Source organism: Macaca thibetana, chromosome 6 (genome assembly GCF_024542745.1).
Source record: "Macaca thibetana thibetana isolate TM-01 chromosome 6, ASM2454274v1, whole genome shotgun sequence".
Lineage (NCBI taxonomy): Eukaryota > Metazoa > Chordata > Mammalia > Primates > Cercopithecidae > Macaca > Macaca thibetana.
In genome coordinates, this window is record NC_065583.1 from 136,001,529 (window position 1) to 136,019,456 (window position 17,928).

The 17,928-nt window shown below is 42.1% G+C and overlaps 1 protein-coding gene across 3 annotated transcripts in view; it reads right to left on the reverse strand.

Annotated features, from left to right (window-relative positions):
* AGXT2 (alanine--glyoxylate aminotransferase 2) overlaps positions 1–17,928 on the reverse strand; it is a 45,466-nt gene that overhangs the window by 18,374 nt on the left and 9,164 nt on the right. For all 3 annotated transcript variants that reach the window (XM_050793840.1, XM_050793842.1, XM_050793841.1), the window contains 6 exons: positions 15,781–15,904; positions 14,061–14,155; positions 11,998–12,091; positions 11,282–11,375; positions 3,957–4,057; positions 3,311–3,403 (listed from right to left, as the gene is read on the reverse strand). In XM_050793840.1, the coding sequence (XP_050649797.1) occupies positions 3,311–3,403; positions 3,957–4,057; positions 11,282–11,375; positions 11,998–12,091; positions 14,061–14,155; positions 15,781–15,904 (601 nt within the window). The remainder of the gene's footprint in view (positions 1–3,310; positions 3,404–3,956; positions 4,058–11,281; positions 11,376–11,997; positions 12,092–14,060; positions 14,156–15,780; positions 15,905–17,928) is intronic.

Genomic DNA, 17,928 nt, shown 5'->3' on the forward strand with positions numbered 1-17,928 from the left:
TTGGCCAAGGTGGTTCTTTAGGACATGAGTCTGCTGTCTTCTCGGTTTGCTTGCTCCCCGAAATAAGGTGGTCTTCCTTGCCCCAAACCTTATTGCTTGATTTATTGACTGTTTTGCAGCAAGTGGTACAAGCTTTGGACTCGGTTACAAATGCGTGGAATTATGTAGAACAATAAACCATGTTTAGTCACTGAGGAAGTATCAGTTTCATAGACTCTTACAGTAGTACAGAGATGGATCATTCTAACATCCATAAACTCAACTGTCTTTGGAGATGAGGAGCATACATTAGGGAGAGGAGCAGGCTGGGTCATGACAGCAAGTGGGGTGGGGACTGTGGGTGGGCATGCCCTGCAGTCAGTTTCAAATTCAAAATCAGTCTATGCCACTATGGGCCCAGAGGCTGCCAGTTTTCTACCTTTAATCCAAATTCCACATTTTAAAGAAAAGAATGCCACTGAATATTAATTAAGATGACTTGTGTAAGACTGCTCCTCGGCAGAACTGGCCTCCGCACTCAGGTTTTTCTATCCTGTGTTACTTCCCTTTCTGCCATGATTTGCCCTTTCTACACCACGCTCTGTCATTTTGGAGGGGCAGCTTGATACAGTGGCTAGTCATGTGGTTTTGGGAGCCTGAATTTGAGTCTTGGACCTATTCCTACTCAGGGCATAAGCTTGACAGGTTGTTTAACCACCTTGGACCTAAATTCACTTATGTTTAAAATGGGATGATATGGTTTGGCTGTGTCCCCACCCAAATCTCATCATGCATTGTAGCTCCCATAATTCCCACGTGTTGTGGGAGGGACCTGGTGGGAGATAATTGAATCATGGGGGCGGTTCCCCCATACTGTTCTCATGGTAGTGAATAAGTCTCACAAGATCTGATGGTTTTATAAGGGGAAACCCCTTTTGCTTGGCTCTCATTGTCTCTTGTCTGCTGCCATATAAGATGTGCCTTTCGCATTCGGCCATGATTGTTAGGCCTCCCCAACCACATGGAACTCTGTCCTTTAAACCTCGTTTTCTTTATAAATTATCCAGTCTCAGGTATTTCTTTATCAGCAGCATGAGAAAGGATTAATACATAGGAATAATAGCAATGGGGCATATAGAACTATAGAACTGTTGATAAGTATGAACTGAGTTAACACGTGCAAAGTGTTATGAACAGTGCCTGACACACAGTGAGTACTCAGAAAGTTCCAGTTATCCTTATTTTTACCTAGTCCTCGGAATAGTCCTTCTTAAGGATACCTGTGTTAGACAGTTTTCAATCATTGTTTGAAAGTCATAAAACCGTAAGACAGAAAATTCTGAAATTCATATTTCCTTTGAATTCAGCCTACCATCTCTTTAATTAGTCTGACTGTGACAGCTTCACTATGTGCTGATTTGGAGGCCAAAGTTTATCCTTTTTAATGATGTAGCTAATTTCAAACTGACTGGATATACTCTTCTTTTTAAAATAGCAGATTATCTTTCTCCAGCCAGGACTTCCATCGGTTTGTGGGCAGATTGGAGAAGGGAGGATGGGCACAGCAGGAGCAGGCTGGCCCAAGTTGCCTGTGGTACACCAGGGACATCCAATGCACCTGGGCATAACAGAGACCCAGCTGCCCAGGCAGAAATTGCAAAATTTCTGGGGTTTCACCATGTTGGCTGGGCTGGTTTCGAACTCCTGACCTTAAGTGATCCGCCTGCCTCAGCCTCCCAAAGTGCTGGGATGACAGGTATGAGCCACCGCGGCCAGCCTAGCTGTAGGAAATTTTTAGTTGAGGAAGTCTATTCCAACAATGATGGCTGGACTGAAATAGGTGTGAAACATACTTACAGGTTCTCCACTTGTCCTTGGCTGGTCTAACCACCTGTTAGTCCAATCAAGATAGGTCACCCAGCAGTAAAGCAGGGCTTCTGTGGCCCTTGTGATCATCCTCTGGTCTTTTAATCTCCATAACTATTCTAAGTAGACAGAGGACTACTTTCTTTGATACACTCTAATATAAGGTATAATCATAGGTAAATTAATCCCTTTTAAAAACACACAGCTAGAGCTCACATAGCCAGTGAATTTTGTTCCCATTAAAGTAATGCCCTTGGGGGTAGTGTGCTTATTCCACCAATGCTGCTTTAATTAAATCTATTTTACAATTTTCTGGGAACTATTTTCAAATGCAGTATCTGCAGTGGTGGTACTCTTCTAATTTAGAGGCTGGATTATTATTATTATTTTAAAAACATTATTTTGGCCGGGCACGGTGGCTCATTCCCATAATCCTAGCCCTTTGGGAGGCCAAGGCGGGCAGATCACCTGAGGTCAGGAGTTTGAGACCAGCCTGACCAGCATGGAGAAACCCCAGTTTCTACTAAAAAACACAAAATCAGCTGGGTGTGGTGGCGGATGCCTGTAATCCCAGCTACTTGGGAGGCTGAAGCAGGAGAATCACTTGAACCCTGAGAGGCAGAGGATGCCACTGCACTCCAGCCTGGGCAACAAGAGAGAAACTTTCTCTTGTTGTTTTGAGAAACTCTGTCTCAAAAACAAACAAACAAAGAAACCCCACATTATTTCCAGGCAAGTTTTGTCAGAAAGGTGTATGCTGCCAGGTTGGTAAATACTATTTTTGCAAAAATTGAGATTAAAAACTTGGCTATTGGGCCTGGCATGGTGGCTCACGCTGTAATCCCAGGACTTTGGGAGGCCAAGGCGGGCAAATCACTTGAGGTCAGGAATTCAAGATCAGCCTGGCCAACATGGTGAAACCCCGTCTATACTAAAAACACAAAAATTAGTCAGGCTTGGTGGCACATGCCTGTGGGCCCAGCTACTCGGGAGGCTGAGGCAGGAGAATTCCTTGAACCCCAGGAGGCGGAGGTTGCAGTGAGCCGAGATCGTACACTGTACTCCAGCCTGGACGACTGAGCGAGACTTTGTCTCAAAATAACCAAACAAATAAAAACAACAAAAAACTTGGCTGTGAGATTAAATTTCCTATGTTGTTTGTCGGCCCCTGAAACAATCCCTAGAAAGGAATTTAAAAAATACATTGAGTCACGGTCTATTAACATCATATATGTCTGTTCGCAACTTATTGGATAGACATCAATGTGGATATTTAAATTCTGTTGTACCTGTTAAACTGATCAGCGAATGTACTAACAAATCAACCAGCCCGCTAGCAAAAATTTCATTCATTTGTAGGCAAACTTTGGAGACTTTGCCTGGAACACGGAGGAAGTTTAGGAGGTTTCTGTCTGTGCATCTCCTGTTCCCACAGCACTCAATGGCACCCTTACATGCCACTTACTTCATCTGCAATGCACACACCTCCCCTTGCTCGCACCAGCTCAAAGGCTTCCTTTAGAAACCCCTTTGGGTACTGGACAACTCCATTCACACCCTGCAAAAGACCAGACCAAGAAGACCTATAATAACAGCATCAGGCTTTCAAAGTATACAAAAAGTTAGATCGTCATTATCATCAATATCATGATAGTAACACTAGCAATTTTAACAACAGTCTATAGAACAGTTTTCACTACGGGTGAAAAGAGGAGTTATTACTCTACACCATGACTTCTGGAAAAAAGATGCAAACATTGATTATTTTCTGAGATTAGAAAACAGTACAATAGAGGAATTTGGTGAGACTAACGAAAGAGTTCTTTGGACAATGTGGATGTTACTAAGCAGCTAAAAACGGCCAGGGTTTCCTTTTCTTAAGAATTTTAGGAGTTCAGTAGTTTCACCTGTCTGGTGGAAATGGAGGAGAGGGTTTTTAAAAGATCATTTGAAAGTCAGTGTCTTCTTTCTTTCAAGGAGACCAAGAGAACGAATTTAGAGACAGACACAGTAAACACTTAATTCATTTGGAATTCTCTAGAAAGTATGAGTTAAAACTTTCTGATAATTGAAGATTCAGCTCCATTAATGTCTTAGATTCATGTACCCACTTGAATAGGTTCTGCAAAAAATCCTGCAATTGACTTGGCCACGGATGTGCTCAGCGTGTCTTTGAACTGCTCAATATACTGGTCTTTAGCTTGGCAGCAGTCTGCAAAAAACAAACAACAAAGTAAAACAAACACAGCATTTGAAAATGTGAGCCTGATATCTAGAAGCATGGGGAAAAACAGGAAAAAAAAGAAAAACAAAAACCCAGACAGGGTAAGTCAACCAGGGACTGGGAGTGAGGATATGCATTTCTGAAGGGGGAACGTTCTCTCTGAACAACTTGTACTTTGGTTCAAGAAGGGAGATTAGGATAGCCATAAAGGCACAAACAAACCACTTCAGTTCTTTCCATCTGGGGAAAAAATGTCCCGAAGTGTCATTGAGCTGGTATAGACAGCTGTTTCACCTAAGGATGCCCATCCTCTAAAACGGGTGGATCTAATTCAAATGGAATTAGAGTGATTTAATTTATTTGAAAGTAACTCTATTTCCTTTCATTGCCATCTAATCTGATGTACAGTTTTAAAGCTACAAAGTGTCTTTGTCTTTAGAGTTAGTAAATATGTTTGGAGAACAATTAGAATTCAGTTTAAAGAGAAATGTTCGAGAGCCAAGTGGCTTCTATCCATCGCAGCCCTTGGCACTTGGTCCTGTGCTTGTTTTTAACAGACCTTTCTCCCATTAATCAGGAGGTTTTTGTGGGCAGGGACTATGCCTTGTTCATTTCTAAAATCTCTGTGGCCAAACAAGCTGTTTGGTACACTGTAGGTGGTGCTCAGTAAATGTTTAATGCATTAAGAAGAAAATATTAACAAATAGTAGAAATTATGGCTGGAGTGAGACATTGAGCAATTTTGCTTTAAGGTCTTTCTTTTTTCTTTTTCTTTTATAGGCCTTTCTAGTGGGGAAAAGCAGTAAAGTGCCCTTGTTAAAGTGATCCGTCTTTAATTCATTACTTCTCCTTTTGGCTGCATCTTACTGCTGATAAACCCACCTGCTGAGTTTTAAATGTCAATAATCACTTTTATATTACTAGAAGACATATTTGTTTTCAAAACTTGCTTTCTTATTCTTCATGATGTCCTATCCATTTCACATATTTCCAAGCTTATATTTGATTTTCTTTAAATGTATTAAACATATTCGTGTCATAGTCTATCTGATAATTCTGTTATTTGAAATCCTTGCAGATCTTTTTCTTGATTGTAGAGTTTTGTGTATTGTATGTTTATTTTTGATAAGGGGCAGTTTATTTTCCTTGGAATTTCATTTGTGAGAACTCTTTGAGACCCAGAATGAGATAGATCCCTCCAGAGCCTATTTGAATTTGCAGCTTCCAAGCACGCAGGGTGTTAGAGTCTAAGAGTCCTTTAAATTTTAAGCTTGAGGAAATGAGCGTTCACAAGGCAAAGCCTTGGAGAGCCAGCCTGCAGGTGAAATTTCCGGGGGTGGTTCCTCCCAGTCCCTCCACTTCCATTCAGCACCAGAATCCTTGCAGGCCCTTTGGCCTGTGACGGGTAACGCGTTCTTGGTGGTGTTTTTAATTCTAGTTGACCTATGGATGAAGAGGTGGCCCCTTGGGGGCTCCAGCTTTGTGGCAGGGGAGGGTTTCCTACAAGATCCCTTACTTTGGCTGGGCCCTGGACTTCGTCATCTCTTCCCTGCACTCCACAGAGCCATCAGCATGGAAGCTCAAGGTTACCAGGTTCAGTTTTGCACAGCAAAAGAAATTACCATCAGAGTGAACAGGCAACCTACAGAATGGGAGAAAATTTTTGCAATCTACTCATCAGACAAAGGGCTAATATCCAGAACCTACAAAGAACTCAAACAAATTTACAAGAAAAAAACAAACAATCCCATCAAAAAGTGGGCAAAGGATATGAACAGACATTTCTCAAAAGAAGACATTCATACAGCCAACAGACACATGAAAAAATGCTCATCATCACTGGCCATCAGAGAAATGCAAATCAAAACCACAATGAGATACCATCTCACACCAGTTAGAATGGCGATCATTAAAAAGTCAGGAAACAACAGGTGCTGGAGAGGATGGGGAGAAATAGGAACACTTTTACACTGTTGGTGGGATTGTAAACTAGTTCAACCATTATGGAAAACAGTATGGCGACTCCTCAAGGATCTAGAACTAGATGTACCATATGACCCAGCCATCCCATTACGGGGTATATACCCAAAGGATTATAAATCATGCTGCAATAAAGACACATGCACACGTATGTTTATTGCGGCACTATTCACAATAGCAAAGACTTGGAATCAACCCAAATGTCCATCAGTGACAGACTGGATTAAGAAAATGCGGCACATATACACCATGGAATACTATGCAGCCATAAAAAAGGATGAGTTTGTGTCCTTTGTAGGGACATGGATGCAGCTGGAAACCATAATTCTCAGCAAACTATCACAAGAACAGAAAACCAAACACCGCATGTTCTCACTCATAGGTGGGAACTGAACAATGAGATCACTTGGACTCGGGAAGGGGAACATCACACACCGGGGCCTATCATGGGGAGGGGGGAGGGGGGAGGGATTGCATTGGGAGTTATACCTGATGTAAATGACGAGTTGATGGGTGCTGACGAGTTGATGGGTGCAGCACACCAACATGGCACAAGTATACATATGTAACAAACCTGCATGTTATGCACATGTACCCTAGAACTTAAAGTATAATAATAATAAAAAAAATTAAAAAAAAAAAGAAAACATGATGACAATAACATTATCACACCTAAAAATAAATAAATAATTCTTTATTATCAAAAAAAAAAAAAAAAAAAAAAGGTTACCAGGTTCAACAAATGCTCTCAGGGTCAAAGCTGCCTGCACTGCCCTAATGATCTCTATGCATTTCTGAGAATTCGTGCTTTCTTGTATCCATGCGTTGAAGGGAATGTGTTTCATTTTATCCAGAATTTTTTAGTTGTTTTCCACTGGAGAAAAGCCAGTGCTATCATGTTACCAGTACCAGCTGTCCATCCAGCTCAGTTGTCTTAGTACTAACCATATCTACTTTCCCATCCTGCTTAAAGATACTAGAAACATTTCTGCCTTGCTTCACCAGCTGCAAGCCTCACCACACAGACACACAGGCATGAAATCCTGTGGATGGCAGAGGACGAGAGGAGAGTGGGAAGATTGCCCAACAGGCTTGCCCAAGCTCCAAAAGCCTACATCTGTGTGTCAAAATTGAAAGTGGGAATCACCAAGGAAGCAGGAAAGGTGAGAGAGAGAGAGAGAGAGAAATTCTTCTATTCTGGAATAACAAAGGTCCCAGATCAACTGTATCCATACATGACTGAACCTTCAGAACTTTTATCCACACCTGTTATTTGGTTCTAAACAGCACCATGCAGTCTCTGAACTTAAACTTATATCCATAGATGACGGAAGGAGTGCAGAGAAAGATGTGGATGGGATGGAAAGCCCCAACCCAAGTGACAGTGAAAGCAGTCTGGGTCACCACCTACCATCCCAGTGCTTGCCTAGAGGCATGGATGCAGTACTGTCTCCACGGTGCTAGACAGAAGGAATAGAAACCTTCTGCAATCACTATCAAAACCGAATTTTATACCTCAGCTCTTCATTAAAAGTGAGGAAATGCTAGCTGGCCCCAAACATATTTTTAGGTTACGTGTGATATTCGGAAAAGTTTGATTGACAGAGGTACCTGATGTCTTTGGTTAGCTGGAGGTTGGAGGTTGAGGGTGTGAGAAAGGAAGTAATGACAAGTATATCAAGCCATCAAAGTATGTTTTTGGCATCACTTGTATTGTTTTGATGAGAAGAATATAGTAGACAAATAAATCTATGCCTCTAGAGACAGAAATTTCCTATTTTTATTGGGAAAGGAAAACAGCTTCAGATGACCCTAAAAGATGGTCTTATGTTCAAGAGACATAATTTGGAAATTTAACAAGCCCATTTGTAACTGGAGAAATCAAAGAGTGGAGTTTAAATTTGGGCAGAACCAAACCAAAAGGTTTTGCTTGAACCTATGCTAGACCTTTCATGACGTTTTCCCTCTCTGCCCACATGCTCAGCGATGAGAGAGTCATCGACTGTGATGAGCTTTTTACTTTATTTCACACTAGCTGCATTGGCTCATTGCTGTAACCCCAGGTTAGGCCTCTTCTGCAGAGGCTTGGCAGGAGGAAAACCCCAAGGGGGTGAAGACAGGATGTTCTGTTGAATACTGCAACAGGATGGCGAAGGAAGAATTTATTCCAGCTGGTGGTACAGAAAGAGTTAAGTTGAGTGAGGAGCCAAGAAAGAACTACAAGTTTTAAGAAAAACAAAACTTGTCTTTCAAAAGAAGAAGAATGACATGATCAGTACCAGGTTTGGAACATTGTGGGGGCAGTAGGTAATGAGGATTGCATCTCATCATGGTTTACATCTGAAACTCAGGGCCTGGAATGAACCCCTGGGGAGAAAAAACCCTGGGAGGTAGATGGAGTAGAACAAAGAAATATACCACATAAACATCTAGATTAGACTCGCAAAATGACCCCCCGCCTCTGTTGGGAGAGATGACATATTTCTGAGATGAGAAAAATCTCTACCATGGTTGGTGCCTCAATTCCTCTTAAGGTATTCCTATCAATAGGTTAAGAGGAATTGAGAACAAGCAACATCTATAGTCAAAGAACTGCACATGTTTAGATGCTTTTGTAAACATATATGAATATTCCAGTTTTACAGCAAAGACCAAACCCTTCCCAGGTACTAAAGGCAGTGGAGGAGGCTGGGGTCCTTCTTTTGTATTCCAATACTGTTCAAAGATTACATAAATAGTCTTGTCTCTTGAAGATATGAGTTAAGAAAACAGCTGGCTGGACACGGTGGCTCACGCATGTAATCCCAGCACTTTGGGAGGCCAAGGCAGGCGGATCTCCTGAAGTCAGGAGCTCGACACCAGCCTGGCCAACATGGTGAAACCTGGTCTCTACTAAAAATATAAAGATACAAAAATTAGCTGGGCATGGTGGCAGGCACCTGTAATCCCCGCTACTCGGGAAGCTGAGGCAGGAGAATCGCTTGAACCCAGGAGGTGGAGGTTGCAGTCAGCCAAGATCGCGCCACTGCACTCCAGCCTGGGGGACAAGGGTGAGACTTCGTCTCAAAAGATAAATAAATAAATAAATAAGAAAGAAAACAGCTGACTTCAGATATGCCAAAGACAATAGTTCAGAGCAGAAATGTACGCCTGTCACTATCATTTAGCCTCTAGATGCCACTAGAGAGACCATGGACTTCTGGTATTGTCAAATTCGCTTAAGTAGTCCTACAGTAGGCCTTACAGTAGGCTTGCCTCTCTTCTATATGGAAAGAGGAACATATGGCAGGAAAAGAAGGAATGGCCACCTCTTGAGTGTTTCTGTCTACTAGGCTCTGTGCTGGTGGTTTTGCAGTCAGACCAGGGTCTGGGAGGTGCATCAAACTGATTTTAGTTCTTGATGCCATACAGATACAATATTCAATATGGCTTTACCAGGTATTGCTGTGGTCTGGTTTTCTCTACATAAACTCTCTATGCTTTATCTCATGAAGTGCTGTGATGGTGTTGGCAGCAGCCAGATATTGCTGTCTCTGTTTTACAAATGAGAAAACTGAAGCAAAAGGTGAAGCTTTTGCTCATAGCCGAACCATGCCAGAGCTGAGAGTGGAATCCATCTCTTGACTTCATGCAACTCCTTAGTCCTGGCCTGCAGGACAGGAATGATTTTTCAGCTTGGGTTTATCTTGACGGCACATCAGTGTGGATGAGGATGGCTATAGGAATTGGGAGCACTGGTTTTGGAGTCAAAAGACCTGGGGTCAGATCTTAGCCCTCCAGTCTCCTCTGTGTGAATCTGGCTTTCCTCATGTTTAAAGTGAAGAGTTTGATTTATAACTTTATAGCTTTACATTTCCTTCTGGTTTTAAATTCCGTGAGCGTGACATCTTGTCTTGTTCCAGTACTTACTTTTTCATTCTCTTACCTCCATTTTGCTATTATGTCATCTGAATTTTAAGACGACGGTGAATTTTCTTCCTTTCAGAGCTGGTTTTTAAGACTTCTGTTTTGTATTTTTCCTCTCAACCCAGTGATTCATACTATTCCATTAAAAAAATCACTGGGCTGAAGCTTTTAGTTATTTCCTTCAGAGCTACTAAGGAGCAGCTATTCAAAAGGTTACGATGACAAATCGGAGGCAGGGCTTGTTCATTAGCAAGGAACAGATGATGTTTCCTGCCTCCTCTCCCTCCTATTAAGTATAGGTAAAGAATGCAAATAAAAATGTGATTGATAAATGGAAGTTCTCCTTGTGAGAAAGCCTTTGAAACTTTTGCCAGGGTTGTCAGCAGCCTGAAGGAAGGGCAGCCTTGTGTTTTGTTTGACAGATGCTCTCATTTTGGCTGGCAGTCCCTGGAGAACTTTTTGACTGGAGTTTTGAGATTCCCAAAAGCATTATTTTCCCTCCATCCATTGGGATTGGTAAATAATCCCACCCATCTTGATTTCTTGGGTTTTGTTTTTTTTTTTTTTGACGGAGTCTTGCCTTGCCACCTAGGCTGGAGTGCAGTGGTGTGATCTCAGCTCACTGCAACCTCTGCCTCCCAGGTTCAAGTGATTCTTGAACCTCAGCCTCCTGAGTAGCTGGGATTATAGGTGCACACCACCACGCCTGGCTAATTTTTGTATTTTTAGTAGAGACAGGGTTTCACCATGTTGGCCAGGCTGGTCTCAAACTCCCAACCTCAGGTGATCTGCCCGCCTCGAACTTCCAAAGTGCTGGGATTATAGCCGTGAGCTACACACCCCGCTGGGTCTTGCTTTTTCATGCAGGCTGGAGTGCAGTGGCATAATCATCAATCACTGCAGCCTCAACTTCCTCAGCTCAAGTAATCCTCCCACCTCAGCCTCCCGAGTAGCTGGGACTACAGGCATGCCACCACGTCAAGCTTGTTTCATTTTAAAATTGACACCAGAGCTATTGCGATTATAATAGAGCTAATAGAATGCCTTGAATCAAGTACCAGCTGATAGTCATTTTTTAAAGCTTGGCTCTGATAGCATGAGATGCTTTTCCTACATGGCCAGACAGATGGTCTGAGAGTGAAGTGATAGCAGACCTAAGTGTTGATTCAATGAGGAGTAACTTGGTTACTTTCCAGTTTTGCTTCCTCTGGCTTTTCCCTTTTCCATGTTTTCAAATTCAATTGTTCCTTCAGGGATAGGTGTGACTTTATTCATGCCCTTTCCAACATCCAACCCTCCACTGGCCCCTCCCTTGCCCAGTCGGACCTGGTGCACAGCTGCACTTCCTGATTGTTTGCACTGGAGAATCTCGACAGTGGCTTCCTCCCCAAGGGCCACGAAAAACATCTGGACACATTGTCTGCAAATGACAAAAGAAGGAGTGTGGCCAAACATGAACACGAGACAGCCCATTTAGGCCGCCATCAAGACAAGAGGGCTTCTTAGTTTTCCTCCCTCATTCTTCCCCTACTTAAGATGAAAACTGAATAATCTGCTTTGCAGAGATAATTTTTTCTTAGAATCAGCTATGTGGGCACTCTAACAAGGAAACTGATTTCAATGTCAGCCTGGAAACAACTTGCTCAAGGGTGCAGTGGGTAAGGGCATCTGAAAGAATAAGAATAATTAGGTATCTGATTCTGATGCTGAAAAGGTGGGTATAGTAAGTGGGAACAGAAGGTGAGTACAGTGATGACTTCATAGAAATTTTGTGCATTCAAGATTCTCAGAGCTTTGCAGTTTACTTGATTTTATTTAAAAGCAAAATAAATTTTAAAACCCTGTCATTAATTATTACTCAGACTCGGAAGGCCTTTCTAATGGTGTCCTCAAGTGGTCTCCAATTCAATTAGGTCAAATTGAGCCCCTGATTAATGACAGGCTTTATATTAGTTTCTAATCCTTATACCAGGAAAACCTGATCAACTACTTCACATACCCAGCAGTCTTTAAAGAAACAAGAGAAAAATCTCCAAACTCACTGGTTGGCAACCTGTCCCACCAGGGAGTTCCATCTTGTAGGTCCCTACATTTGTCAAGCCAAGTGTGTAAGGACTGCCTCCATGGTAGGCTCCTCTGCAGAGAAGAAACAACAGGAGGATTGAGTCAAGTTCCTGGTCCACTGAGTAGGACAAAAGAGAAAATCCAGGAAGGCCATGAAGATGAAATAGAACATCATTCACATCCACCTCTGATTTCTAAGAACACATCTAAGCCTACGTCAGGTGAATGTACTTAATAGTGTTTTCTAACTGTTGTTAGAAAACATAGATTTGAGGCCGGGCGCGGTGGCTCAAGCCTGTAATCCCAGCACTTTGGGAGGCCGAGACGGGCGGATCACGAGGTCAGGAGATCGAGACCATCCTGGCTAACACAGTGTCTCTACTAAAAATACAAAAACTTAGCCGGGCGAGGTGGCAGGCGCCTGTAGTCCCAGCTACTTTGGCAGGAGAATGGCGTGAACCCGGGAGGCGGAGCTTGCAGTGAGCTGAGTCGGCCACTGCACTCCACCTGGGTGACGGAGCGAGACTCTGTCTCAAAAAAAAAAAAAAAAAAAAAAAAAAAAGAAAACATAGATTTGAAACTGTGAAAGGAGTTTTGGCGAACATTTGTCCAAGACCTCCAATCTTAGGACCTGCCCTACTCTATTACTCCATCATAATGAGACTCATCTTTTAGCAACATACCAGAAATTATATGTTCAATGAATACCAGTCTTCGAAGTAGCTGCCTTGGGAAGCCAAATATTTTTTCCTGTGATATACTTGTTGTTCAATATCTTTAGGGACTTACACACCTTATAAATTACCTTATTCTCCATCTAAGAAACATAGGTTTTGTTTCTTTTGAACCTGAAACAGTTATGTTTAGTATAAATGCTCCTGATCATCAGTGTCAGCTTCAAATGAGTTTTAACAATTTTCCATACCAAAATCACCCTTAAACAAGGATTTTGGACTATTAAGACTATTCAAAAGAATGGTTGTATTAGGTCAGTGCAAAAGTAATTGTGGTTTTTGCCATTACTTCTAATGGCAGAAATCTCAATCACTTTTGCACTGACCTAATATATCTTGAAAAAGGAGACACAATGTGTGTTGAACCCTGGTAGCACTGTGACTACTTAATACTTACCTGGACATACACATTCTGGAATGTTATTTAGGTAATACATTAATCACAATTCTTTATTGCCATATTCCTGATTCCTGTAATAACTGCATGCTCATTTGATATGGAATGTGCAGTATTGAATGTGCTATCATAAGGATTAAATAAAATCTTCTTTTGAATTCACACAGAAATTATGACCAGACAGGTTAAAAATGCCACTGTTTCTTCATTCCATCAACTTTTACCGTAAGTCATTCCTATCTTTTACATTAACTTTCAGGAGTCTGTTTAAATGTGCTGTGTACGATTACCCAAGGAAGGTAACTGTGAGCAAAATGCTTAGTTTTCTATTATCTTTAGTTCTAATATAGCCATTAAGGGTTTATTAATTAATCTGTTATCAGTGCTCAAAAGTCACTGGAAGAAGCAGAAGTATACAGGGTTATATGTGCATCCTCTGAACTTAGGGAGAATAAAGGGTGAAAAACGGGTGCAGCTAGCCCTATGAAATAAGCGGACAGCTCCTTATCATAAGCAGAAATTAAAACGGGCCAGTATTTTTTGGTAGAGCCTTGATCTTCTAAGGTGGGGAACAGTCCTTTACTGCTTGATATACGGTGTGGTCCCTGCCACACCTTCAAAGTTAAAAAACCGTCATGTGGGTTTCTCTTTAATTCCGTAGGAGGATCTATGACATAAGGAGGACTTCAAGCTGTTTGTGACCAGTTGGGGCCCCCTCTCTTGTATAAGGCTAACTTGAATGCAGTTATCCTGTTATAAAATTCAATTGACCAATCCTTCCTTAAAACTTAACAATTAGAACAATATTCCCGAGAAAACCTGTCTCCCACTCCATGCTAATGTAAAGATACACATTAAGAATGGGGGTAAGTCAGTGTTCCTAAGGTTGAATATTCCACGTGGTGATTACCTGAAAGAAATGATGTCTATGTTGTTTGAGTGCGCCCTGGCCATCAGCATGGCCAGCTCATTGGCTTCTGAGCCACTGTTCACCAAGAAAATGACCTAGAGAGGAAAGGAAGACATGTGGCCTCATAATTTATTTCCTTATTACCCATTCATTTAAAATTGCTGAAGGGCATGTGTCCAGCCCCTGAGTATTAAGGAGAGTTCCCTTCATATCAGCTCGGATTACTCAGCAGTTCCATCATTTAACCACGTATGGATTTCATAGCCCTTCCTCCAGTAGCCGCTAAGTGCTAGACGTACAAAAATGGCTAAGAGATTGTCTCCGCTGTGGAACATTCCGGGCTTTCATTGGCTTTATTTGATGGTCTGCAAAATGCCAAGAGAGGAGACTTGCTGAGGGGCACACAGCAGTGAGTAGCTGATAGATTCAAAGATTGGATTTCTTGGCTCCTGACCCTAACCCACTCACCTGATTCTAAAGGCTTGGAACAAGACAGGACCTCTGACCCTGCAACTCCAGGGGTTGTCCCAGCCTGACTGTGCTGTGTGTGTGAATGTTGAAAAAACAAGTAAACAAGCCGGGTGTGGTGGCTCAGGCCTATAATCCCAGCATTCTGGGAGGTTGAGGCGGGCAGATCACTTGAGGTCAGGAGTTTGAGACCAGCCTGGCCAGCATGGTGAAACCCCATCTCTAGTAAAAATACAAAAATTAGCCAGGTGTGGTGGCGGGCACCTGTAATCCCAGCTACTTGGGAGGCTGAGGCAGGAGAATCGCTTGAACCCGGGAGGCAGAGGTTGCAGTGAGCCGAGATTGCACTATTGCACTCCAGCCTGGGTGACAGAGTGAGATTCTGTCTCAAAAAAAAAAGAGAAAAAACAAGTAAACAAAAAATGCAGCTCAGCCTGGATGAAAGAACGGGGAGAATGAAAGCGAACTGTGCCCTCCAGACTCAGGGACTGGAAGACATGTGTTCGTGACTCTGCTGACTCTCTGCTTCTGCTCTTCCGTGAACATCTGGGGCTGAACTGAGGTTGCAGTTCTTCCAAGTTTCTTCATCTGTTCTAGGTAATGTAGACAACATGGTAAAATAATAATAGCTAACACTCGAGACTAAGCGCTGTTCTAGGTTCTTCATATATATGAACTCATTTAATGCCTAAATGCAAATCTTGGTCAACATTTTAACATCTCAGTTCAGTTTAAAATATCAGTCATTTCAGATGCAGAAAAACAGCTCATGTAGAAAAAAATATCTAAGTGTATTTTGGACCAAATGAACCATATAGCATTTATTAAAAATGGTTTCACTTTTTGTAAAAGAAATGCAAATAACTTTGCAGAAAGGCTAAGTAGCAATGAGATAAAAACCTCTTGAGGACATAGATGAGAACATCAGTAGGCCTATGGCTCCTGGGAAATGATTTCTGCAAAGATATGGCGAGGAGAGCAACCAAAGAGAGACAGAGGCTCAAAGGTTACACAAGGGAACACTGGCTTGTTTCACCAGCAATTCATAAATTCCCTTCTGTCTGATTGCTTTCAGATGTAGCCATCAGATCACCACTACAGATGTTCAATGCATAGACTAGATTTCCTGCCCATGTTCCTGCTTCCTAGGGCAGCTCCCCTGGAATCATAAGACTCCTGTCCCTTTGAGCTGGGAGCATCGTACCTTTTTTTCTCCCCATGAAATTCAGCTCCTGTAGGAAGAGCATTGTACCTTAAGAGGCTCAGGAAGAAGTGCGGCAAGCTTCTCTGCATATTCGTGCATTGGAGGGTGGAAGAAGACAGTGCTTGTATGCCACAGGCGGCCGAGTTGCTTTTGTGCCACTGCGTTCACCTTCCTGGATAAGCAGTAGAGCAGTTACCTGCACTGCGTGTCACACCCCTCCTGCACACACACTGGCCATTGGACCCGAACGTACTGTTTTTTTCTCAAAGAGTTTCAAGAGGCAGATTTTATTTACATGTGAGAATAAACTCCTTTAACCACTACGGGTGTCCAGAAATGGGACGTGTTGCCTCAAAAGGTAATGAATTCCTCTCCAAGAGCAGGGTTCAAAAGAAGACTCAATGATTACAGGGATTTTAGAAAAGAAATACCTAGTTTAGGAGGAAGTTTGGGTTTAGAATTTCTTCTAACTATGCTTTCTTATTAGCCATCCTTTGAAGAGTTTGGAAAAAAAGATGACTAGTTGTAAGCCTGAGTCCTTTCCATTTTGTTTTTCTAAAGAAGAATAGATTCATCAAGCACACATATGCAAGATCAATAGTTCTTCCCTCCCTCCCTCCCTTCCTTCCTCTCTTTCTCCCTTCTTCCCCTCCTTCTTTCTTTCTTAAGGGATGGGTTCTCACTATGTTGCCTAGGCTGGAGTGTGGCGGCTATTCACAGGCACAATCATAGTGCACTGCAATCTCCAATTCCTGGGCTCAAGAGATCCTCCTGTCTCAACCTCCCAAGTAGCTGGGACTACAGGTGCATGCTACCACGTCCGACTAAGATTAATAGTTTTTCTGCAGGGAGATTCTAATATCTGAGTCTGAACAGTGGTTAGTGTGGATGAACATTTTGTAACTATAAAGCCACATTCTTTGAAGGATTGGGCCAACCTTACAGGATTAGAAGTTTCATACTGAGAGATAATAGGGACTAAGGATGATAGATTTGTGGAACCTGACTTAGCTTTGAAAACACAAGCCAAGATGTCTGAACTTGCTGTAAAGGACATTAATTGCTAAAGTTTGTTACATACCAATTTTATTTGTTATTAATATCTTTCACATCAGAAAAAATCAATCCAGTGGGTAAATATTTTGAGAAATATCAGATTATACAGATGTCTTTACTATAGAACATTTAGTACCTATAATAGACTAGTGTACACTGTTTCTCTTCAGAAAGGAGAAATAGTTTAAAGTGTTTCCCAAACTTATTTTCTCATGGGACCCTTTTCCACGAAAACTCCTGTGATCAATGTTCCATGAAACTCACTTTAGAAAATTGTGGAGTATCAGTAAATTCTTGAAAAGAAGAGACAGTTGACAAAAACATTGTCTAGTAAAATAAATGAAAGTCACAGGAGGGGTAAAATAGATGGCTTCCCATTTCCAGGGAAGACTGTCAATGTTATTAGGAAGATTCAATGAGAATGTTTGAACTCATTTTCTATTCCATTTTCTCTACTTCTTTCGTGTATGTTTGTCCTATGTTTGAAATTGCATCTGACATTTATTTTGGATACTTCTCGTGACTTTGCACGGGACTAGGGCCTCCTGATCATGAAAGAGGGTAGGAGAAGTGAAGGGGAGGAAAAGATGAGGGCTGGAACCCTGAGACACACTCACTTTTTACCTCCTGACAGCTGTGTGAGGGGGGACTCTTGGCCTCCTGCTTTGACGGAAGGTCCCACACCTATTCAGTTTGTTTTAGGCTTGCTGCTTTATTGCTTTCCCCTAACTTAGTGTGAGGTTGCATTGGTCAGATTATTAAAGGAAAAAGAGAACAGACATGAAATGAAAGCACTGCATGGAAACCAAGAATTCTCCAAGGGTATCTGTGTGGGCGAGCGTACCGTCATCACTGCAGATAATCTCTAGATTAATTGATCCATACATTTCCAGGTAAATTTCCAGCTAGAATTGCATATGTCTCTTATCATTCTTCTCTTCCTCTTCCATCTCTCAGAGGCCATGAGAAAGATTCCCCAGGCTAGAAGCTATTTCTCATCTCTCATCATCCCTTGCCTGACAAGCCTGTCATGTGTTTCTCTGAGAGCCGCCTGCCTTTCCCTTCCCTTCCTTTCCCTGAATGAACCCCTGTCTTTGGAAAGCTGTTGCTAATGAGAAATACACAGCAAGACTCCAGTCA